General features: G+C 35.3%; 1 protein-coding gene across 2 annotated transcripts in view; it reads right to left on the bottom strand.

Moving 5' to 3' along the window:
* The window catches only part of LOC133531768 (protein slit), a 126,195-nt gene that overhangs the window by 44,661 nt on the left and 55,531 nt on the right, over positions 1 to 26,003 (bottom strand). Inside the window, exon 3 of one of the 2 annotated variants that reach the window (XM_061870155.1) lies at positions 25,643 to 25,714. In XM_061870155.1, coding sequence (XP_061726139.1) covers positions 25,643 to 25,714 — 72 coding nt within the window. The other variant, XM_061870156.1, reaches the window with a different exon arrangement.

The following is a 26,003-nucleotide window of genomic DNA, read 5'->3' as shown; positions in this document are numbered from 1 at the left end:
TAACTTTGTCGCCATTTGTAATTTCTCGTTTTTTGATACAGTTGCGTTCGGCGCTCCAGGTCACAAACTTGGATTATTCATTGGGCCAAAATCATATACAAGTCTGAAAAAAAAATAGAACTACCGGCTTTGACCCAAACGCGCAAGACTCTAATGTTTAAAGTTACTGTATTATACCGCTCGGCTGTGGAAATAAGAATATAATAGTGCAAAAGAGAAAAAAAAAGCTCTGTTTCATGTCATTTCATCAAGTTTGTTTAAAATGAGAGCGTTACTTCGATGGTATGGCAGCGCCGTTCACGTGATTTATAAACCAAAAGAATGAGAATTTATACAAATTACTATTAACGATTATCCAAATATTCCACCCTTTAGTAGCTTCGCGATTCTTTGTCCAATCCATTACAATATCCAAAGGCTTTTAATACTTGATGCGGGCAATTGTTTCAGCCACGGAAATTGATAACCAATTGGGATGTTGATTCACGATCCATTTTGTAATTTCCGTGGAAAGTTAATTCAATTCAAATATGCTGAATGAGTTCACTTGTTTTAAGAATTACACTTAACGTACTTTCTACAGAGGTATCAAATCACTGATTTACATAGGTATTTCAAGTATAGTATTTGTTATTGTAAAATACAGATTTAAGTCTTTTTTGTAATAGCCATGGACCTATTTATATTTTATTTCTACACATGAAACTATAGGTCTATTTTTTGTCTATAAGTTTTGATCAAAAAGTGTGTATGACTGTTTGTTTCTAAGCAAAAAGAAGGGCTACCGCAAAATTAATGGTCTATTGTATTGAATTTTACACGTTTTAATCAACAGGAAATTCCATTTAAAAAAATCACACAGAAATTAGACTATTATTTGCAAGGGCAACAACCAACACCTTATTCGGTTAAACTTGGTTCGAATAGAAAAATAAAATACCAAAACATATCTTATTAAATTTTTTATTACAAGCTTGTATTTAACTTGCCCTGTTAGTATGTATGTTTGTGAGTTAGTTAGTGTGCGCCAAATTTTGAAAGCTAAATTTGACCCACTTCAGGTTGAGCTGAAGAATATGGTACCATAGTACCATCTAACTGATCTGGCTACTTTTTAGGGTTCCATACCCAAAGGGTAAAACGGGACCCTATTACTAAGACTCCGCTTTCCGTCCGTCTGTCCGTCTGTCAGGCTGTATCTCATGAACCGTGATAGACAGTTGAAATTTTCACAGATGATGCATTTCTGTTGCCGCTAAAACAAAACAGAATTAAATAAATACTTAAGGGGGTTCCCATTCAACAGACATGATTTTTTTGCCGTTTTTATAGATAATACGGAACCTTTCGCGCACGAGTTCGACTCGCACTTGGCTAGTTTTTTATTTGCATCACGGTATCTAAAAAACTTTTTTTTTCGGGTAGGTGGGCTTTTACCCGAAAGGGGTCCACATATTTTATCCGTCTGTGTCCTCTATATTAGCGTTTAAAGAAACAAATCGTTCCTATTTACAATAAGCTATTTTTAGAAAAATCGATTTATACCTTTTTAGGTCGGCTAACAACGACGGTAGAAATTATAATATTGGACAGTATGGTATTAAGTTATTGAGTTACGGCCTCGTCAGTCTGTAACTACTTATTACCCTAGTAAACTGGGGTACCAGTAAACTGTGGATCTTCAGAGAATATAATAATAATAATCGAACGGTCTCATAGCAAAGAGTCTCGACCAACACCTTGAGAGACTCTCGCTAGGTGGTTGGATCAAAGGTCAGATGCAGAAGGCGGTGATCTTGGACACGGCGCGGATAGTCCGGCGGTTGCTCTCTCTGCAGCCCTGACCACCCTAGGCTAGGTTTTTTATAACGTGTTTATATCTTTTGTATTGTTGTGTAAGTGTTTATATATTTTACTTTTATATACATAATTTAAAAACCCTAACCTACCTTACGTAAAAATTATTATAATCCTAAGTATAAACCACCTATATTATTTCAACTCTTACAACAACGTTTAAATCCTGGAGCATACTAACAAAACAGAAAATCTTCACAAGCCGCAATTAATAAAGAGTCTCCATTAATATCCGGTCTCCATTTCGCGGCTCCACAAGATGGCGGCTCTTGAGCGCGTAATTAGTTAAATTAATTATTGCGCCTAATTACCTACCTTCGCGACGGAGTGCTGTTTTGAGAATGTGATGGGATTTTCTTATTAAATTAAGTAGTGGCTTTGGCTTTTTGCGTGCGTAAGAATAAGGTTATTCACACTTCAATGTGTCAAAGAGAATTTAAATGAAATGCAAAGTTCCCATGATATATTCTTGGTATTTTTCTTAGTATCTTACAGCACAGAATAAATAATAAATAATAGTACTACCGTACAGAAATGACACTTCCTACAAAAACGAAGTTTGACAGCGATTCAGGGACGAATTATGCTATCCCTTTCTAATGTATGGCACTATACCTTGCGGCTATCTAGGCTATGATATATGAAGGACAAAGTCAAACAAAATAGTATGGTCTGATAAGAATGTATTATACTTAGAAAAGATAAACAGAATAATATAGGTAATTTAATATTTTACCTAACCACGAAATATCTTTGCTATTTTTGTAATATAGTGAAAATAATTAAGTAGGTATATTTAAATTAGAAAAAAGTTATGATGGCCGCGATTAATGTAATAAATCAACGACCATAGATATATTCGCCTAGACCGCCTTTTCTCACCTCTGTTCTCATGTATCCATATCCATATCAAAATAACATTTACAGAAAGACATACATGCTTCTTTATGTATATACATCTTTCTGTAAATGTTATTTTGAGGTTGTGCACTAAAAAGGATTTGTATTGTAATATTTAAAACCCTTAGAATTTATAGCGCAGAGGGACTTCCATTCTTAATTTAAATCGCGTGGGATAAACCTAATTTAATTTAAAAACCCTTAAAGTTCAAAGTTGATTTAAGCTAAAAACCAAAATAGACGTCTGACGGAAAGAAACCTATAAAAACAGAGTACCCGAAACCTTTCCTTTCGAAAACACTTTGCGGCGCCATTAGCCATTGTCGCCATGTTGTTTCGTTGGAGGACAAAATGGCGGATGCCGAGATCACTTCAACTAGATGAAGCAAATAAGACTTGCGGTCACCGTGGTACCTAATTTAATTTGGGAGCGCGACTGATTATTCCAGTTTCGTGTAAATAAAAAAAAATAAAAAAAAATAGTTCGATTAATACAGGTGATCTCGTAGTAATTTAATTAAGAGCGCGATCGCTAATTTTGGTTGTGTAAATAAAAAAATATCTACAATAAAAGTTCTAAACTACGTTTGGTAAACCGATTTCCATCTTCAGCTCCACTATCTGGTATTTTTGAATTTCGGGCTAGCTAAATTAAAAAATACGAGATTATGTACCTACATAATATATAGTTTGGCACAACCACTTTGTCAGTAGAAAAAGGCGCGAAATTAAAATTTTCTATGGGAGATAAACCCATCGCGTCTACATTTTTTAAATTTGCCACCTTTTTCTACTGACAGTATTTTATACAACCGTGATATAACAGAGAGCTTTTCAGTCGAGTACCGTGTTTAGGCAACGAAGCTTGCTGAGTTGCCAAAGTAAGGTGCGAGATTGAAAGGCGTGATTATATCACTATTGTATACAATACTTTTTCTACGAGTCATCTAAAATAATACTTTTTTTACTATAAAACGTAAATAATTAATGAAAATTGGTAAGTATCTCAGTAGACAAAAATGTAGTATAAAAGACATTAACGCGGAACTATTTGTCGCCCGTTTAGTCTTGGTCAATTATTATAGTTGACTACAGCGTATCGAGATGAATATTATAGTTGAGTTGGGAGCCCATACATGAAAAGTACGCAATTATAGTTTGGTATACGAAATCTTAATTCAACCATTACAGTCGACGAGTAGAAAAATGTATTTACTATAGGAACTAAGTTTTCATTTACCGCTAGCAAAGAGAATTTGAAATAGAGGTGGATTGTCAAAGAAAATTTTGTAGTCACAGTAAATTTACTGCCATCTTTCGACACATTCTTAAAACTTTTAGAACGCCATTTGATTTTGATCCCTATTCTTTCACTGATATGTGTGTATGTGTTAAATTTGTTAAATATAAAAAAATCGCTCAAAACGATGCCGCCATACCTTTGGCCTTTGATCTATTAGACTTTTTTAATATCTCACAAATTTAACAGTGAAATATCAGTGAAAGAATAAGCATTAAAGTCAAATGGCGTTCTTAAAGTTTTAATCATGTGTCGAAAGAAAGCAGTAAATTTACTGTGGCTACAAAATTTTATTTGACAACCCACCTCTATTTCAAACTTTTTTTGCCGTTACTTAGCAGGCTACAGCCGTTGTCAGACTTTTGTAGTATAAAATAAATGCTGTAAATAGAATGCAAGTTCCTAAAACTCTGTAGTTTCACAGGTCTTACAATTTAAAAGTAAACTTGCACAAATGCGGTGCCTATGTAATCTGTGGATTCAGAGTCAGACCAAGGCACAGCTTTCAGCCGGTCGGGTGTTTTTAAACTGCAGCTTAGTAGGGTTTTTGTAAAGTATTTAAATGGTTACATTTGTAACCAGGCAGCAAAAACATGGATACATTTGTAGGTCTTTGTGGTGAGAAAAGGTCAAGTGGTCATTAAGAGAGAAGAATAGCTTTTCGAACAGATCCCTTTGTTTGGCATAATTATTGTAAGTCATAATGTATAATGATAGTCATATTATTATTAGTCATAACTCTGAAACCGTTAACTTTTCAGGAATTTCCTTAGGTTATCCTATAGATAGGTTAGGTTAGGTTATTAGGTTTGTTTTATGGCAATCCTGAAAAGTTACGCGTTTCTGAGAAAAACCAAAGAGGAAACGTTTTCCACTAACTAATCTTAACAAAACACGTCATCGTAATGTACTATTACGATACAAGTGCAGAAAATAGGAAAATCGCAACGAGTGGTGATAAATTAAAACACGATCGAAGGGAGTGTTTTAAATCGACACAAGTTGCGAATTACCTATTCGCACATGTATTGTACAACGTTTTACAGTACATATAGCCCTTTAAATGTTCGACAGAGTAACGTAATGTGTTAATTTTCGCACTAGTGCGGCAAAGTAGCACCATATGTACTGTAAATAACTATTACAGTACATATGCTGCTCTGCTACTTTCTCGCACTAGTGTGGGAATAAGCACTTTTCGTGCCTATGCTATACATTTTGAAGGAACATGTACTACAGTACCTTCGGTCGTGTTTTAATTTATCGCCACTAGTTGCGAATTTCCTACTTTCCTAACTTATATCATAATAGTTATTTACGATACAAATGTAGAAAATAGGAAATTAATTAAAACACGACCGAAGGCAGTGTTTTAAATCGATAAGAGTTGCGAATTACCTATTCGCACGTGTATCGTACAACGTTTTACAGCAGTTTCGACATATTATGCACGGAAAGTGCTAATTCCCGCACGCGTGTGGGAAAGTAGCACCATATGTACTGTAAATAACTATTACACTTTTACACAAAAATTACACTTAAACAACTATCACACAAAATCCAATACCCCATCCTTGATTGATTTCAGTATAACAAAGAACAGAGTATCACAGACTGCGCCGGAAGTGCCGCCATCTCCCGGAAGTCGGCCGCGTAATGAGCTTTCGGCACTTTGAGGAAGCTTTTTGAACTGGTGATATTGGATTGGAACTGTTGGTACTTTGACGAAACTTGTATTTGATGTAGCCTGGCCAGCGAAGGTTGGGATTTGGCAATTTACTTATAAATAAATAAATAAATAAATATTATAGGACATTATTACACAAATTGACTAAGTCCCACAGTAAGCTCAATAAGGCTTGTGTTGAGGGTACTTTGACAACGATATATATAATATATAAATATTTATAAATACTTAAATAAATAGAAAACACCCATGACTCAGGAACAAATATCCATGCTCATCACACGAATTAATGCACTTACCAGGATTTGAACCCGGGACCATCGGCTTCGTAGGCAGGGTCACTAGCCACTAGGCCAGACCGGTCGTCCAACACACTTACTTATAATTAAGTATCTATGTTAAAATTATTTTATTTTATTTTAACCGGTGGTGGCCAAGTGGAGCTGACGTCCGACTTTCAATCCGGAGGTCGCGGGTTCAAATCCTGGCTCGTACCAATGATGAGTTTTTCGGATCTTATGTACGGAATGTCATTTGATATTTATCACTAGTTTTTCGGTGAAGGAAAACATCGCGAGGAAACCTGCATGCATCCAGGCCAGACCAGCGTGGGGACTATAGGCAACATTAAAGTATTATAGTAAATTGTACTGTTTTGAGCATTACGGTGATATTTACGTTCGTTTGTTTGTATTGATTTTTCAATACTTATAAATGTTCAAAGAATAACGTTACTCTATTGTATTTAAAACTGTTTTTCAAACATTTATTGATCTTGTATAAAGCAGTTAATCTTAATGAAAATGTGTGCTCGATAGATCATTTTTTTCAGTGAAGAACTCAACCTACGTTCGTGCGATAATAATCCTCAAAGAAAAGAAAAATCCACCTAATCTAATCACTTTTGCCGCCATTAAGCCCCAAACGTATTTATTATTGCGCCATTTCGCGCCGCACGGAGTGGTTTCCCCTGTTCCGTGGCTAAACGACTACATTCACGGGATTTGAAGACAAAAAGGAAAATAAGACTGGGAAAAAGCCATTTGTAAGCTTTAAGGAAGTCTATTGGTAAAGTCTCGTTATAGGTACTTTATATCTCGTAACATATTTTACAAAAATATATAGTAAACACCCCTATGATGGGACTGGCACCAGTAATGGGATGGTATAGACAAATCCTGTAAAATAAGTGTTTACCATCAGTTTAAATGCTGGCAACATTTTACCACAAACAAGAGCAATAGAGCTGATTAAGTTTAATTTTTCATTCGTTTGAAAATTAATGGCGTCATTGAAACATGTATTTCATACAATTTTTTATTTTTTTTATTCTTTGACATTTCGAGAACCTTTACACCTCCAAATCTTATTAATGTCATTATTATTGTGTATTATTATTTTTCTCAGACCGTGGGGACCTTATACATCTACAAACTTAATGTATTAAGTTTGGAGACTATACGTCTCTGTCATATTGTATAATATACTTGACTTGGTACATACTAGTTATGTACAGAATGTAACATTAGTTTATGAGACTGCTAGTTTAACAGTCCAGACGCGGTTTATTTATTTAGTATAAATTTTATTTTGACACTTGGAGAGACTTTACACCTCCAAATTTTATTAGTATTAGTACTCTGATATTGGGGACCTTTTACATCTCCAGATTTAATGTGTTTTTAACCATAGAGACTATACATCTCTATTGTATTGTAGTAATTATTTATTTTAAGATTATTATAATGTAATGTTTACCCAGGTATTGGCTGTTGTATTTATAAATGTTGTATTGACTTGTAAAAGAGCCCTTGAGGCCTACTTGCAGAATAAATTTTTGAATTTTAAATTTTAAATACTTCTTTCTCTTTCTTTATTTATGTTTCTTTTTTTTGTTATGTTGTTATACTTTTGTATGTCATAGTTTATCACGAATAAATGCTATGATGTCTGTTTTCTGATTTCTGAATTTTGATACATCCCATGAGCTAAAAAACATAGTTTTAATTTGTTAATAATATTGAAACCAAAATAAAATTGCAGCAGATTTGATTAAATACATAGAAAATATAAAGGACGAATAGGACGTTCAACTTTTTATTCATAAAGCGGTAGAAATTTACCAGATGTCGGTGAAATATCAAAAATACTTCAAATTTTCTCTCACATGCCCCATGATTAGTGCCGTTAACTTAGATTGTTAACCAAGGGATGAAAGGTACTCATTTCTGCCGAGATAGTTTGGCGCTCGAACGTAGTGAGTTAAACACTGCTTTTCATTTCGAATACGAGGAACGTAAAATACATGTGGTTTTTTAAAATATAACTAGGTATAATTTTTTATACCAATTCTTGAGGGTACTTTTCAATCAACCAATCAATTTAGGTAAAAGTATCGTTATTTATGGAATGGAGAGGTTAATATCAGAATGGAAATTGTATAAACAAATCGATTTAAGACCAAATTTCAATTGATTATCGTAAAAAAATATATATATACTTGGAAAGTAAACAGCTCTAGTGCAGAAACGTATCAATTTCTGCACACTTTTTAGAACAGCAACGACCCTTTTTCAGAGCATGAGAAATGGAAAAATATATCCGCATGTAGTTTGAGCAATGTTCAAGTTGCACAATATTCTCAAATCTTCCAAAATTTCTGGAAACTTTCAAGAGAAAATTCTCATCACACAGACTCACCCATCATCCATGACTCAGGAATAAATGTCTATGCTCATCACACAAATAAATGCTCTTACCGGGTTTCGAACCCAGGACCATCGGCTTCAAAGGCAGGGTCACTATCCACTAGGTCAGACCGGTCGTCAAATTCATTCCTTATAAACTACATTTCATACAAATACCCCATAAAATAGAGATCCGTCATTTCAGCTTTCCACTCCAAAAACTTTCGGAACACTGAGCATTCTCGGCAGCTCGGCACATCAAACTTAAATCGCAATTTATTTGCTGAAAGTGCTGAAGCTGCGCCAATAGCGATAAAATAAATTGGAAACAGAACTGCGAATAATAGAAGCGTTGACGGCGTGAGGTTGAAAGATGTATAGAGTGCACTGAGGGCAAAGAAAAGTGTGGACTTTATTTTCCACCTAGCTTGAGTACATAGGTAATAAAATATGCACTAAAAGCGACGTCCGAATGTCAACAGCAACTAGTGTTGGTAGGAACTCGAGTATTTTGAGTCTGAATTTGAAGAACTCGACTCGTTTTTACGAAACTTGGCGCTTAAAAACTTCCTAGTCTTTTAAGTCCCGAGGCGAGTCATTAATTGAGTCTTTATTAGGAGAACTGAAAAGACTCAAGCCTCCGAATAAAGACTCCGTTAACCATTTCATAGGTTTATCTAAATAAAAGTAAATACATTATGCGTTATTGTATTATTTGTGTACCTAATCCACGACTATTACTTAAAGACAAAGCATTTCGAAATTGTGCAAACAAAAAATTGAGAGTTCTTTGAAAAGGACTCAAGTCCCTAAAAAAGACTCGAGTCGCTAACAAGATGAAAAGAATTCGAGTTTAGACTTAAAATGTGAGTCTGAAAAACTGAGTCGAGTTTCAAAGCAGAGGACTCAAAGGATGACCTTCTTAACCAACACTAACAGCAACTCCATTACAGTTGCCGCTAGACGTGTCTCGTTTCTAATTAAATTTAATTTAATTTCAACTGTGTATTTTATTGCTGACATGTAAAATTGTATATTTTACCAATAAATGAGTATGAGTATGAGTATATTTTTAGTATGTAAAAGAACCCCAGAATTAAAAAAATCAAACCTCGTCTTTGTGTTAATTAGTGTGACCATTTTCGTTCAACTCTTGTACTATAGGAAATAATGCTTCCACCGGTCCGTCCGGTGTTCACCGTGGTTTTCTGCCACCCGAATATAAAGAGAGATAGACAACGAAATTTAAATTTATGCTCTCAATGCAAGCCCTCAGGAAGGCAATATACTACATAGACTTACACGTAGGTATTTCCACACAGGAGGCAGAAAAAAACCATAGAACTCAACGAAGATGGGAAGATGTCTTTAAACTATTGCTGGTTCCACTTGGCGGAGGAAAGCCCATGATCGGGAACTTTGGAGAAATTGGAAAGCAAGAAAGAGTCTTAAACTTAACATTGATATATAATAATCGTTTTTAAAGTTTAAGATAAGCGAAATTAGGAAATAAGATATTTTATTCTATTTTGTCAAACTTGTTTTAATAAGATTGTTAAATAAAGGCTTATTGAATTCCACACATGATAGATCAGATTAGTTGTAAAATACCCCAGTTTATCCCTTAATGTGTATTCAATGTTAGGGGTCGTCCAGAAATCATGTGATCGTTTGGGAGGGGGTTGGGGGTAAGAAAAATATCACGAATGATCACGATGGGGGAGGGGGGATCAGAGAAGATATTACGTGAATTTATTTTTCAAAGCGGGAAAGCTAAAAAAAACAATATTACTCAAAAATTAAATCAGAACAAATAGTCCGCTCTATTTTAGATGCGTTTTTACCCAATAAAAAACATTCATCACACCAACTTTATATCATTCATATTAAAAAAAATCGTATCAAGTAGCCTCACGGTTTCACAGCTATTTGTTTATTAGCGTCCAATGTGTATTTTTATATGATGTCCAAGCTTGGGGATCTGTACAAGGACCTTTTTTAAAAACATGCCAAATATGATCACGTGATTTCTGGACGACCCCTTACCCCCTATAGACTTGCATAGTAAAGCCTAGCCTTTGCCTCCTTGAAGGTTTTTACTGCGGTGCTATTCCAAATGTTTACTAAACTTACTGATCCACGAGTAGCCACTTATTGCTGGTAACTAGAGCTACCAAAGAGTTAGACCAAGCTAAGTTGGCAGCGATTTTGATAGCCCATAGTCTAACTCTAGTAGCTAAGTCACTTTTTACTGCATTATGCCGTTCCGGTGTGCGAGTGAGACAACGCCATGTTTTTTTTTCGATTTTTTAATTATTATATGAGTTAGGAGCATTTAATGCATGAAGACGGTTTTCGCTCCTAATTTTTAAAATAATTAAAAAATCAAACATACCTTATAGTTTTGAGATAAATAGGCGGACGGACATGATGAAACTATAATCCCGTTTTTGCCATTTTGGCTACGGACCCTAAAAACTAAAGGAACTTCTCTTTACAACCTGTTTGAAATATAATATAAATGTATTCATTGCCCTCACAGCGTATGTTTCCGAGGCTCAAAACGTGACCAAACAATGCTTCGGTAACGAATAGGAAGTGCCAGTAACGCTGGGGACGGGAGCCTTTTATAATTTAGTAGTATGTAGGGTTGACACAAATTATCGCTAAGGAAAATACGGGGTCTTTCCCAGAAGTCGTCGGCAACATCGTTTGCTAGGCTTCTTGGTAGACTTGGATTGGCAAGAGTAGTGCCGACAACCCACCACGTAAAATAGGTGCAATTGGTTACATTACCCCCACCATGCACTTTGCACGTAGCCAATAGATATTAGAACCGCTAGTTGGTAAATTTGGTAATGTATGTTCCCGACGTTCGTTCAAAACGTGACCTTCAACTTCAAACAATGAACTTCCCATTCCAAAGTCGGTAACGAAAAGGAAGTGCCAGTAACACTAGGGACGGGAGCCTTCTTATATAATTTAGGGCATATTGGTGAAGGCATGCAGGGTTGCCAAAACGAGAAAGCTGAGAGAGCATTTCGGATATAGATTTCGTTTTGTATACTTTTTAATATGCTCTCTGTCTTTTCTATAAGCGGCGATGGCCAAGTGGATATGAGGTCCATTAACTTTCAAATCCTGGCAATCCAATGAGTTTTCGGAACTTATTTACCTACGGAATATCATTTGATATTCACCACTAGCTTTCCCATGAAGGAAACCATCGTGAGGAAATCTGCATACATCTGCGAGGGAATTCAAACGTGTTTGTGAAGACCCCAACGCGCATTGGGCCAGCGTGGGGACCATAGCCCAAGCCCCCTTGTGCATGCAAGGAGGCCTGTGCCCAGCAGTGGGACGTTCATAGGCTGAATTATTATGCTATCTGTACAGTCGCCATCAGGTATATCGAAGCGCAAAAGTGAAAAATATCTGAGCATGCACTCTAGCGCCTTGATAATAAAGGCGTGTCCAGATATTTGTGAGCACCTTGGGCGCTCCGATATATCTGATGGCGACGGTACGTATTGATGTGTTGTCTATTGTTTTCAGTATGTTCTATAACATGTTCTATATTTTATCCGACACAGCAACGCAAAGGACGGTAAAGTAATATTTAAATTACTTTCAAAGCGCTAGAAAATAAAATCTCCAAGCAATTTCACAAATAATAAAATGAAAAAACATATAATATAGACGTGACAACCCTATTCCCCACTACAGTATGCCCGGTCCCCAGGGCTGTCAAAAAGAGATAGGGACGGCCCGATAGCAAATTTGCATTTGTATGAGACAATTTGGAATTTATACAAATGCCTCCACGTTGGTGCATTTGCAGAAATTTAATTATGCCGAATAAGTGAAAATTGGGCGAAGAAATTTTATATTTTATTAGGTAAGAAAAGTTGGTAAGTAGATTTTAAGCCCATTTTATTGCGAATAATGTATATGAACTGATTTTGTGCACTTAAATTCATGATTTAAAAAAAAAATTATAGGGACATTCTTACACAAATTAACTAAATCCCACGGTAAGCCAAGAAGGCTTGTGTTCGTACTCAGACAACTATATAAATAATATACAAATACTTAAATACATAGAAAACATAGCAACAAATATCAAAAACATAGAAAATATCTGTGCTCATCACGCAAATAAAAGCCCTTACCGGGACTCGAAACCAGGACCATCGGCTTCACAGGCAGGGCCCTTACCCACTAGGCCAGACCCGTCGTCAACACATACCGGTCGTCATAACATTGTATTTACAATAACAATATACATAATGTATATATAAGAGGATTACTATAACTAGCTTAAATCTAAAATAGTCCCTAGAATTAATGGATATGTTTTGATGTATTCACTATTGTTTTATCTCTTGTGTATCTTGTGTCATGGTCATGGCTGACATTACTGCGGCCCAAAAAGCAGAAGGCCTACCGCGAACCACGTTCGACGTGTTGCCTCCCTGTCACACTTACGTACGAATTTATAAGTGCGACAGAGAGCCAACACGGTAGGCCTTCAGCTATGTTCAAGACAAAGCACAAAATATGACTTCTCGAGCACGCGTTCTACGACCATAGGAAGTTATTTCCTAGTAGTTGGAAAACGATCAAATAATAACAGTGTTATTTGTAATATATTTACTAAAAATAAACTGCAAAATTGACTTTGGCGGTTAAAAAATAGGTCGCGAAGTGCGTAGTTTATGGTCAATTAAAAAGTTAAGAACATTGCAGTCTCGATTTCAAGACTTCTATTATGGAAGGTGGAGGTAAGGAATGCAATCTCCATAGCCAGAACTGTTGCAAAAGTGTCCAGCTGTCAGCTATAAATAATAGTTCCAAATCTCTCTAGAGTAGCGCTAGAGTAGCTAAGAACTTAGGCGTTATTGACGGAGTGAAGTGCGCTGTCTATGATTTGAATTCTTTTTTCAAGTATTCTAACTATTGTAGCGCCACCTATTTAAGGTTTTTTGACGGACACTTTTTGGTACATGGAGATTCCGTTCCTTGCCTCTACCTTCCATAACTAATATGTTGCATATATTGTCGAGTTCCAAACTTTTTAGAAAGTTGAAATGGCCATATCAAATGAAGGCATGGCATAGGTCCATTAAACAGCCAAACAGATGATCAGTAGTTATTAGGATTAGGTATTATAATGTTGGTACCGCGACTATTTAGCTGTCTCAAATAAGTTGGCGTATTTTCGGCAGAAAAATACACTTCTATTTTTTAATAAAAAAAATAAAAAGGCGGCAAAGAAAATCTCTTGTATTGTTTTTTTTTTTCTGCGAAAATATATACGTAAAAACGTTGCTTTTGTAAAATATTTTATATTTATATTTCTTGCACCATTTTTGATCTATTTTCACCCAGGAAACACTAGATCCACAATTATTAATATAATAGATATAACTCAGAAAGTGGTAAACTCTACTTGTTACAAAAATATTATTTATTAAACTGGGTTTGTTTCTTTAAAAAATTTATTTGTGCTTAGTTGTGTGCCGTTATAGAAAAATGCGAAGTGTTGTGGGATGTTTAAATATTGATTATAAAGGAATTAAGTACGAACCTATTATTGTTTTTTTTTTCTTTTATATGTCGATTAAATGACTGCCAGTGAGATCGAAATCAACTTCATAAGTAGATATGACTCGGCTGATAGGTTACTTGCTGCGACTACTTGCTACGACGTTTACTTAACACTTGCACAGGCTGGGTTATCAAAATCTCTGCCAACTTAGCTTGGTCTGACGTTAATAATATTGTCATGTCAATGATTATTATTGATTACTACTAAAATAAACCGGCCAAGAGAATGTCGGGCCATGCTCAGAATAGGGTTCCGTAGTTATTCTTCCGTCACAATAAGCTAAACTGGAGCTTAAAGTATAGTAGATTGTTAACCAAGGGATGAACTGTGGATGTACGTCTTTTTACTATGAAGGGGAAACTTTTTGAGATAACTGAAAAACAGCTAAACTGATCATATCCACTATAGTTTTCATTTAAAGTCATTCTTAAGTTCTACTTCCACGAATTTTTTCATATTTTTTTGACCTATGGTTCAAAAATTAGCGGGGGGGGAATACATTTTTTTTCTTTCGGAGCGATTATCTCCGAATATATTCACTTTATCAAAAAAAAATGTTGAAGACGACCCCTATTAGTTGAAAGACCTTTCCAACGATATCCCACATTGCAGGGTTGAAAAAAAAAAATGACCCCCACTTTACGTGTAGGGGAGGTACCCTAAAGAAAAAAATATTTTATAGTACGAGTTTGTCGGCTTTATTGATTTATATATATCCATGCCAAATTTCAGCTTTCTAGCACTAACGACCACGGAGCAAAGCCTCGGACAGACAGACAGACAGACAGACGGACGGAGATGGCAAAACTATAAGGGTAATTTTGACTATGTAAATTGTGTTGATTATTTATTACGTGTTATTCATTGTTTTTATTTTACTCTTTTTTTGATGGTAATTATTTTAATGAATTGTTATTTAACTGACATACTTATTATTATTACACCAATGACATATAAAATTTTAATTTAATGAATATATTAATATGGAATATGAATCTGAAAATAAATGTTCGAAATTCGAAATATGTTGCGTTCTGCATGTCACTTTAAAAGTAACGCTCATTTCTAGACGGACAGTTTTGTAATTATTTAAGAAGAAAGTATACCACGTGGTAGCCCATACAAACAGAGAAAACATTTTTCCACTTCTAAATATTTTCCATTCTCCATGTTTTTTTTTCTATTGTGTCAATAACAATGAAAAACTAGGTTGATATAGCAAACACTCCTATAATGCAACAGGCATCAGTAATGAAATGGTATAGACAAATCCTGTAAAACAAGTATTTACCATCAGTTTTTAATCGCTGGCAACATTGTACCATAAACAAGAGCCAAAGAGCTGCTTAAGTTTAATTTTTCATTGATATTTGTTACTTCGAAAATGAATGGCACCATACATTCCATGACTGGAGCAAAAAACCATAGTTTTAATTGGTTAATAATATTGAAACCAATTGCAGTAGCTTTCATTAAATACATAGAAAACATAAAGGACGAATTGGACATTCAAGTTTTAAAGCGTAAAGCGGTAGAAATTTTACAGGTGTCGGTGAAATATCAAAAACACTCCAAATTTTTTCTTAAATGTTCCATGATTGGTGCCGTTAATAGGTCTCTTTTTTTTACAAAATTTGCAATCCAACCTTTATTTTATTGTTAAAGCGAAACCTATAAATCTATAACATATTATGCTGACCCGATCGACATCAAAATCAAAGTGTTTTGTTCAGATTTAGTGAGTGGAAAATGTTTTCTGTAGAAACGGAATTTCATAGAAAAGATACCGTTGCTTCGCTAGGATCGCAAAGCTATTCTTCCTCCGTAAGGTTACATTTGAAATGAGGCAACAACAACGCCGCAACAGTTGCAGCTGCTAACATCCTAAATGTCACCTTAAATAAATAATTACAAAACTTTACGTCTAGGAGAGACGATAAAGCTTTCACCGAAACTAGTAAATATTTCACATTTTTAAAGAAAACCTCGTTGAATAACGAGACTCGTGCATTAATGCAGTCGCACGCGCCGCACGTAAGACGGAAGCCGCAATCTTGAGAAGGAAGCGGCCATGTTAAAGAATATCGCAATAGGTATCCTATCATTGCACGATATACATAAATAAATAAATAAATATTATAGGACATTATTACACAAATTGACTAAGTCCCACAGTAAGCTCATTAAGGCTTGTGTTGAGGTTACTTAGACAACGATATATATAATATATAAATATTTATAAATACATAGAAAACATCCATGAGTCAGGAACAAATATCCATGCTCATCACACGAATAAATGCCCTTACCAGGATTTGAACCCGGGACCATCAGCTTCGTAGGCAGGGTCACTAACCACTAGGCCAAACCGGTCGTCAAAATACATATATGGGTGTATTTTTGAAATGAATTTGTTGCGTAATTTTTGTGGTCAGGTCTATTTTTTTGTAAAGTGCGCCATTTGAACATAATTTTTTTAATTTCTTATGCTCTGAAAGAGGGTCAATGTTGTTTTAAAAATGAGCAGAAAGTGATACGTTTCTGCACTAGAGCATTTTACTTTCCAAGTGCGATTATGTTATTATTATTACAATAAGAAATTGAAGTTTGGTTTTAAATATATTATTGTAATTGTTTTACAATTTCCATTTTGATATTTAACTCCCATTCCATATATTTTACCTAAATAGTTAATACCCATGGTTAATGGTTGGAAAGTACCCTAAAAAAAATTCAAAAAATTATATTTAGCCCTGTTTTAAAAAAACAGATGTGTTTTACTTTCTTTTTACCTATTCGAAATGAAAAGTAGTGTTTAATTCGGCTAAAAGGCAACATTTTAGCCTCGGACTATTGGTGCCCTTACTGCGTTCGAGCGTAAAACTACCTAGGCAGAAATGAGTGCCTTTCATTCCTTGGTTAAAAATCTACTATGGCCCGATTCGAAGAATGAGATAAGATAACGATAAGTTCTGGTTTAGATAAGTTTTCATTAGGATATCGTTTGTATGTCGTATAACTGAAAGAAGTAGCTCGATTCGGGCAACCAATGCCACTTTTATGTTACAAATATCGTATATAGATCTTATTGGGATCACAGCGGAATCGAAATAAACGTCAATTTTGACATGTCGTTTAGTTATCGATATTTTTAAGATCTTTCCAATATCTTAAACGTGTCTTAATAATTCTTCGAATCGGGCCGATACGGCCCGCAGCAACGAATATTTTGTGTAATAAAGTTTATGTAAATTCTACTTATTCTTTTATTTCATTACCAAACCTTCCACTGACCGAAAAGTAGGTTACTCTCGACCAGCCCATTATAGATCATTCCATAGATCATTTGACATATCCTGCGTGTGTTCACATGGACATATATCAATGCATCAAGCTGTCAGTAGGTCGAAGATTCGGCTAAGGGCCGTAGAGATGGGAAATAGACTATCGATGCTTTTTTTTTAATACTACGTCGGTGGCAAACAAGCATACGGCCTGCCGGATGGTAAGCAGCTGATGCTGGGAAACGAGTTGGAAAAGTGATAAAAAAAAACCGGCCAAGAGCATGTCGGGCCACGCTCAGTGTAGGGTTCCGTAGTTACTCTTCCGTCACAATAAGCTAAACTGGAGCTTAAAGTATAGTAAATTGTTAACCAAGGGATGAAACGGTACCTTTCACCTGAGTTAAACAAATAGGCAAATTTGCGTAATCAGTACCTAATTAAAATAAGTCTTTTTACTATGAAGGGAAAACTTTTTGCGATAACTCAAAAACAGCTAAACTGATCATGTCCACTATAGTTTTCATTTAATGTCTTTCTTAAGCTCTACTTCCACGATTTTTTTCATATTTTTTGGACCTATGGTTCAAAAGTTAGAGGGGGGGGGACACATTTTTTTTTTCTTTCGGAGCGATCATCTCCGAACATATTCACTTTATCAAAAAATGTTTCTTGAAAACCCCTATTAGTTTTGAAAGACCTTTCCAACGATACCCCACACTCTAGGGTTGAAGCGAAAAAAAAATTTCACCCCCACTTTACGTGTAGGGGAGGTACCCTAAAAAAAATTATTTTTTTCGATTTTATTGTACGACTTTGTCGGCTTTATTGATTTATATATCCATGCCAAATTTCAGCTTTCTAGCACTAACTACCACGGAGCAAAGCCTCGGACAGACAGACAGACAGACAGACAGACAGACAGTCAGACAGACAGACAGACAGACGGACATGGCGAAACTATAAGGGTTCCGTTTTATGCCATTTGGCTAAGGAACCCTAAAAAGAAAATATTTATTTTCACCACCAACTGGTTACGGCCCTCGTGATTGATCTAAAACTAATGAGAAAGTTGTATTTTATCCACATGTGGGGCAAAGTAATCAGATATTAATTTTGAGTTGTACCCTTATGTTAGCTAGTAAAATTTACTTTATAATGATGATTTAGAATGATATTTTTTTATTGCGTTCATTTAGATTTGTTTTAATTTGAATTTTGGTATTTCATAGTTAGTAGTTTCCTAGCATTGGTGTGGTGATTAATTTTGCGTTTCACTCAAAGGCAATGTTTGTTTAACCCTCGTGCCTTGAAACCATCACAACGCACGGGATTCCAGTTCTCGAACCACTCGCTACGCTCGTGGTTCAATTTTGAAATCTTTCACTTGCTCGGGTGTAAATTTTTATACGAGCGGTTAAACAACTACATCGCCCCCTTGTAAAACAATCAACTATTTCACCACACTAGCTCATAAAGGCTCACTTTATTCTCCAAAACCTGATAAAAAAATTGCGTTTTATCCACAAGAGTGCAAAAGTAATTAGATACAAATTTTGAGTTGTTTCCTCATGATAGCTGCTGGAATTCACTTGATTTATATGATAAATATTTATTTGGATTTGATTTGTATTATTCTTGCAAATAAATTATTCTATTGTACCTATATTAAACAAGTATTTTGTCTTACGAATCCTTTGTACAGGATAGTCGACTTGCAAAAGTAACACGATATGTATATTATTACAATTATAAGCAGCTCGCCGCGCCGACCCCACGATTCTACGACGAACAAAGGATAGCGCCATCTTATCTACAGTCAGGGACATCTAGCGAGAAATGTTGGTACTAAATTGAACCATGCGAGTTTAGTATAAAACGTATGAAATTTTAAATTGAAGAGGAAATCATTTTTTTGCGGATTTTTGTTTGTATTATTTATTTAATTCATATAATTGGTAGTGACCCTGTCTATGAAGCCGTTGGTCCCGGGTTCGAATCGCGTTAAGGGCATTTACTTGTGTAATGAACGAAGATATTTGTTCTTGGGTCATGGGTGTTTTCTATGTATATGTCGTCGCCTAGTACCCATAGGACAAGAGCTTTGTTTAGTTTGGGGTTATGTTGATCTTTGTCAGATGTCCCCTAATATTTATTTATTTATAATTATATTAAATAATTAGACAAAAGGGTTACACATTTTCGGGCCTATAGCTATACTCTGTATCCTTAGGTATTTAAATAAAAGTAATCAAATAATTTGTATATTTTCGGGTAGTTATAATATTTATTGGTTAACCAACCAAATACAAAACCGCCTGGATCTGTTACTGAACGACCTGACTTTGACCTATATTATTTGATCATGTAATGTTTTTATCTACCCTCAACTGGCTTAAGGAGCCATTTGAGGGTAGTTTTTGTTTACTTTTACTTGAATACCTAAAGATACAGAGTATAGGGTATATATGAGACTGTCCCCGTATTTAAGTATCGCGTCCCGTATTTTTTCCCGTCCCGTTTTTGTCCTGTATACCGCTGTATCAGTTCCGAATACTTATGGCAACCCTACCTATACTCTGTATCTTTAGGTATTCAAGTAAAAGTAAACAAAATCTACCCTCAAATGGCTCCTTAAGCCAGTTGAGGGTAGATGAAAACATTACATGATCAAATAATGTTGGTCAAAGTCAGGTCGTTCAGTGACAGATCCAGGCGGTTTTGTATTTGGTTGGTTAACCAATGAATGTTATAACTACCCGAAAATGTACAAATTGTTTGTTTACTTTTATTTAAATAACTAAAGATACAGAGTATAGCATAGGTACTTTTGGTAGATATGATTAGTCCTTATCTTTCGAGTATCCCTTTGTTCCTGTTCCTTATCCCTATCCCAATCGGCCGTAGCCTTATCTGTATTTATGGATTAATCCCATCCCTATGCGCTCGCGCACGTAAACTCACTTCTTATTGTCGTTTCCGGCTCTCGCTCATTAAAGAAAAGGAGCAGTGAATTCATAGTAATTTTATTGATTATTTACGTACCGAAAATCATTAAATTCAATTTTTTTATTAAAAATATTCAATTTTTCAGTGAAAAAATTTTAGGAATACCTAAGCGATATAATAAAAAATCCTATAAGATTTAAATAACGGCAAAACTTCAAATTAGGTATTTTTAGTAAAAAATAATGAAACGAGACTTTAGGATATACTTTTCCGTCCGCTAAAATACGACAATAATGGTTTGAATTTTTTTAATTTGACTTTGACCATAACGAAGAACTTCCCGTACTATTTTTGCTACAATAAGATGAACATTTCCGAGCATAATGGAGAATAAACATTAATGATTCTTATTGGTCAATTAGTGGGCAAATAAAACGATCTTGAACATAGAAATTTCGTGAAAAGGCTGACTACTGGTGCCTTGTCTTTAACCTTTTGACCGCCACGCCTATCGTACGCGGCGCGTAATCGTGAACCTTGTCGGTACGCCTGAAGGATTGGGCTGTATATGACGTCTTTATCGGTCAAAAGATTAAAAATCTTTCACTGACACTGAGTTACAAAATCTTTTGGTATTTTCGCAACTCAACGTTTCATTTTCGTGTTCCAAATTGGGATTACTTAGATATTAACTCCATCAAGAATAAGGGACTCTTCAAAACAGCTAAATTTTATTCAAATCCAACGGAAAAAACTGACGGCACAAAAATCGCCCCGTATATGACACTGCTTTTGGGTCATTCTCAAATTAAATGACTGCGGTCAGACTCAACTCCGTCAAACTTTCCATACATTTAATATGGTTTGACGGAGTTTAGACGCGGGCACAAATCGACAACACAAATAAAATCGGCCCGTATATGAGCTGCTTTTGGGTCATTCTCAAATTACATATATGACTGCGGTCAGACTCAACTCCGTCAAACAGTTTGACGGAGTTTACATGCAGACACAAATCTGGAGAATGACTTTTTCATTTACATTTATGTGTAAGTACACCAGTGAAAATACACCAATAAAAAATCCCTGAAAACAGACATATCTACAAACTTACCTTTACATTTATTAGTAACCTAGCTTAGCTTTAATACACAGAAAGCAACAGTTGCCTAGAGTCGTTCCCGGGAATACTACGGGATTACCGGGATTAGACGGGTTTTTGTTTTAAATATTCTTTAGGATTCTGGGAAAATATCTTTTATTGAAATGCGCTGAGGGGTAAGAAATGGATGGCTGAGTGTTTAGTCAATACGATAATGTGGCTAGCCTTCACTTAGGCATTTACACAAGTATAGTATACATTTTCTCAAATGATTGTTACGCCTAAGACCCTAATCTGTTCAATAAAAGCCATTGTTTCTTTTGTGCGAGCGCCTCCCATTTTAGGCGCGTGGCAAAGCCAGAATGTCGTTTAAAAAGCGGTTGTATCGTGGTGGTTTTAAAAGGATACGGGAGCGGAGATTTCAATATTTTAGGTGAATATATCCGGAAGCGACTCCTAAAACTAGTGCAATAAGGACAACGCCAGGTAAGGCGAAAAATCTTGCGTAAAAATCTCAGAACGATGTTTCGTACTCGATTGTTTCCTCCTCCAAAACTTAACCAAATATATGCATATTATTACATAGATTTGAACCTTAAAACCACCACGATACAGCAGATTTTTAAAAGACATTATTTCTTTGCCACGCGCTCTAAACGGGAGCCCATCGCACGCACAAGAGAAACAATGGCTTTTGTTTAACATATTAGGGTCTTAGGCTGAAAAAATTTGAGAAAATTCATACTATATTTATTACGAGTTCATTCATTAAGAAAACAGGGATTCAGGGATAATTCCCGGGAACCGGGATTGCGATAGATTAGTGCCTAAAACAGCTAGACTAGCGGGTTAGACCAAACCCAGACGGGGGCAACCTAAATGCAGGGCAACCCGGAGTACAAGATGTCAATAGAGATATCAAGAAAATGTGACCAAAATTGTACACTGATCGCATCGATAGGATTTTGTTGTAGCACTTACAGAAGGAGTTAGTGTCCATCTGCGCTAACTCTGCAGCAACTTTGCCAGAACAAAGTTCACAATGCCATTATAGGGAGCGTGCATGAACTATAGGAGGCAGCACAGGAGCCGTCAGATTTTTGGCGCGAGGCGTAAATGTGATGTTTATTGTTCCAATGTAGCCCACGAGATGGCAGAACCTACTATGAATTTACATGTTTATTGTTCCGATTCAGGCCACAAGATGGCAGACCCTCTAACGCGCACGCTCATCGCGCTGTCAACTTGACAAGGTATGTTGGGGAGTAAATAGACGCACTAATTTAAATAAGATAAAATGATGTCTTTATAAATTCTAAATATTAATAGTTTCAGTCATTCTTGTAAGACTTGTAATAAATAATAATCTATTAATATTTTTTTATGTATGTTCGCTTTTATTTTTACATTGTCATTACGTAATACATTTCACTTTCCATTGATATCTCGCTTATTAAACCATCTATTTTGTACTCTTGGGTTTTTGCACCCTTAGGGTTAGAAGAAAATTATTGGTGGAGTGTTTTTGTGTGTTTCCTTGTTACGTTTTATGAAGTCGATTTTTGAAGAAAGAAAATCGAAAAAGTTGTATGTTTATTCACTTTACAAAAAATATAGTTCCAAATTTGTGACATTCCTATACAGAAAATTTCATAAATTAAATCAGTCTAGAACTGATTAAAATTTAGGAAAAAGGATCCAACCCAAAAAAATCTATTTTTTTAGGAAATCAGAAATATTTATTGTGCAAACTGTGTAGGTACAAGAAGAATAACTAGGTATATTTTTAATGTGTGTCAATAGTTTTACCCTCTTCGTGCATACAATTTATTGACTTTCTGTCAAAGTGCAAGGAAACGCTCCAAAAAGCCCTTCAATGTCTGGGTTTACAATAGGATAAAAAGGATAATTATTTAATAAATAAATAATAAATATTATAGGACATTATTACACAAATTGACTAAGTCCCACAGTAAGCTCAATAAGGCTTGTATTGAGGGTACTTATTGAATTAAGTGCGAGCCCGCCAGGGCCACCCGCGCCGACGCTGGAGAGACGACATAGAAGAGTTCGCCGGTGGCACCTGGACTAGACTCGCGCAAAATAGGAAATCGTGGTCATGCATGGAGGAGGCCTTCACCCAGAATTGGGTCCCCAAAAATTAATTAATTAAGTTATTTAGATTTTAAACGAATTTTAACTCTGATGATAAATGATAATCGATTCTATATATTGTAATTGTTTGCTTGAATTTTATGTTTTTGTGGGAATAAATGGCTTTATTATTATTATTATTATTATTATATTGAATTAATGTATTAAATTGCTAAATTATGTTATGTTCTTTGTAAGTGAAAATTAATTTAGGTACATGAACAATGTTAGCCATATATTTCGCCTGAAACACAGGGAGTCCTAGTTCAGGCACATGTAAACAATCACTATTTTTAAGTTTTATATGAAAGTAACCATGGAATACGTGTTTTGAAATAAATTATGTTTAAAAACAGTTTTTTAAGGGTAGTTCCTTTTTGCAAAACCAATTGCAACTTATATTATTGGAAAACTAAACTTCACAAAACGTAACTGTTGAAATTGAAACAGGCCAAGGTATCGATGGAATTAGTCGAACGAAACAAAATGGCGGACGGGGTAAGCGCCATCTGGCGGAGCGAAGCGCCGGGTGAGACAAGCACCATCTACCGAGAGTTTTGATAACTGCAGAGTTTTGCTGTGTTTTTAAATAATGTTTATGACGCAGATGGCTTTCATGACCCTTTCTTAATAACGAAATGTAAAACATGAATTTAACTGAAACAAAACTAAAAGAATTATATCACGTATTATAGTATTTTATGCATCAGTTGTATAAGAAGGGTCAAAAAAGGCGAGTGGCGTGAGTTACAATGTGAGCCGGAGCCGAAGGCGTAGGCGAATATTGTAAAGGAATACGCCACGAGAATTTTTTGACCTACTTATACAACGTTGCATACAATATTTTTCCTACGAGTCAACAAAAATAAATCTTAATTTAGGTAAACAAATTACAGCAAAAGTATATAGCCAAGACGCGCGAGCATACCTTGTTACGCGCCCGGCCCGCCCCGGGCCGCGGCCGGCCGGTCGGCGACACCTCCTCGTAACTTATGAGGCCCTGGTACTTGCTACTTGCTAAATTAATTTTTTGGACAGTTTTTTCTCAATTTTGGCCACCGTAGCCTACGGAGACTAACAAGCAACGCTAAGTGGTCTTCGTAGTCTATGGGTGTTGCTATATTACGGGTGTCACATGCGTGTTTCTGACTTATGAAGTAATTATTTTTACTATGCAACCAAATGAATATTTTGTAAGTTGGCATCAATGGACTTAGTTTAAAACCGTATTCGTTTTGGTTTTGTTAGGTTGGTAGCCATTAATCGCAGTAACGTTATAGCATATAAAAGCACAAGAGCTTTTATGAGGAATAGACAATATAGACTTTTCTTGAAATCTTTTATGTATGTTCTTATATTCGTGTTAATGAATCCATAAATGACAGATAACAGTAGAGGAGTAGGAAAATGAATTTAAAATGCGCGATGTAATCCGTTTCAATTATTTTATTTTAAGAATAACTATCGTGGAAGCCGAAGACAACAATATAATGTTCACTGACCTGACCAATTTAGCCGGCTTTTTGCAAATTAGACGAAAATTATTTAATCTTTTAGTTTGCTTAATAATGATAGACATTTGATTACTTTTAAAATGATTACTAGATACAAAATGTACTTCAATACATATAAAGATTTACTGAGTGTTACAAAAATGCGTTAATTTTTATTTACAATTGAATAATATTTGTGTGATATAAACCGCGTATATAAACCTACATATTTATTAGTCTATTATTTACTTAAGACATTTGAAGTATAGACATAGTTATTATTTAAAATCACAGCAAACCTTATATTGTCCGCATTATCAAAAGGGGAATAGCAGGACCACACCATTGGAATCCCCAATTGGGGTTACTCACAATCTCTGGAGATGCCTCAATCTCATAAAAAGACCTTCTGGCAAGTGGCCCAGACGATTATTGTTCAATTTCCTGCAATTTAAATAAATTGAAAAAATAATTGCATTACGACGATGCGAGGTCACCTCAGTCGGATATTAGTGACCGCGCGCTCTGATTGGGTGATTTATAAAATCGAGCGTTCGAATTTGGAATTGTTTCCCAATGACGTAACTTTAGCAGGAGGTTTTGTTAAAAATATATACTTACAGTCTCTCCAATGCGGTGAGCTCCAAAAATGCATCTCGCTCGATGGTGTGTATTTGGTTTTCAGATAATTGCCTGGGAAATAAATGAAAGTTATTACTAAATTGATTATTCATGAAACCAATTTTAGTAGTCACGATAAAATTTAATGAGACCACCAACAGATTTTATATCTTTAGTATTTTAATACGTAAATATTTGTGAGCGAAATTGAATTTCGATACGTATAGAAATCTTTACTACCTACTAAAAACAGGAAGAGCATTTTTTGTATTGTATTGAATTAAAATAAATAAATAACACAGTAAGCTCAATAAGGCTTGTGTTGTGAGTACTTAGCCAACGATATATATAATATATAAAT

Source organism: Cydia pomonella, chromosome 25 (assembly GCF_033807575.1).
Source record: "Cydia pomonella isolate Wapato2018A chromosome 25, ilCydPomo1, whole genome shotgun sequence".
NCBI lineage: Eukaryota > Metazoa > Arthropoda > Insecta > Lepidoptera > Tortricidae > Cydia > Cydia pomonella.
Note: the sequence above shows the minus strand (reverse complement) of the source record. Positions and strands in the feature narration are given on the sequence as shown.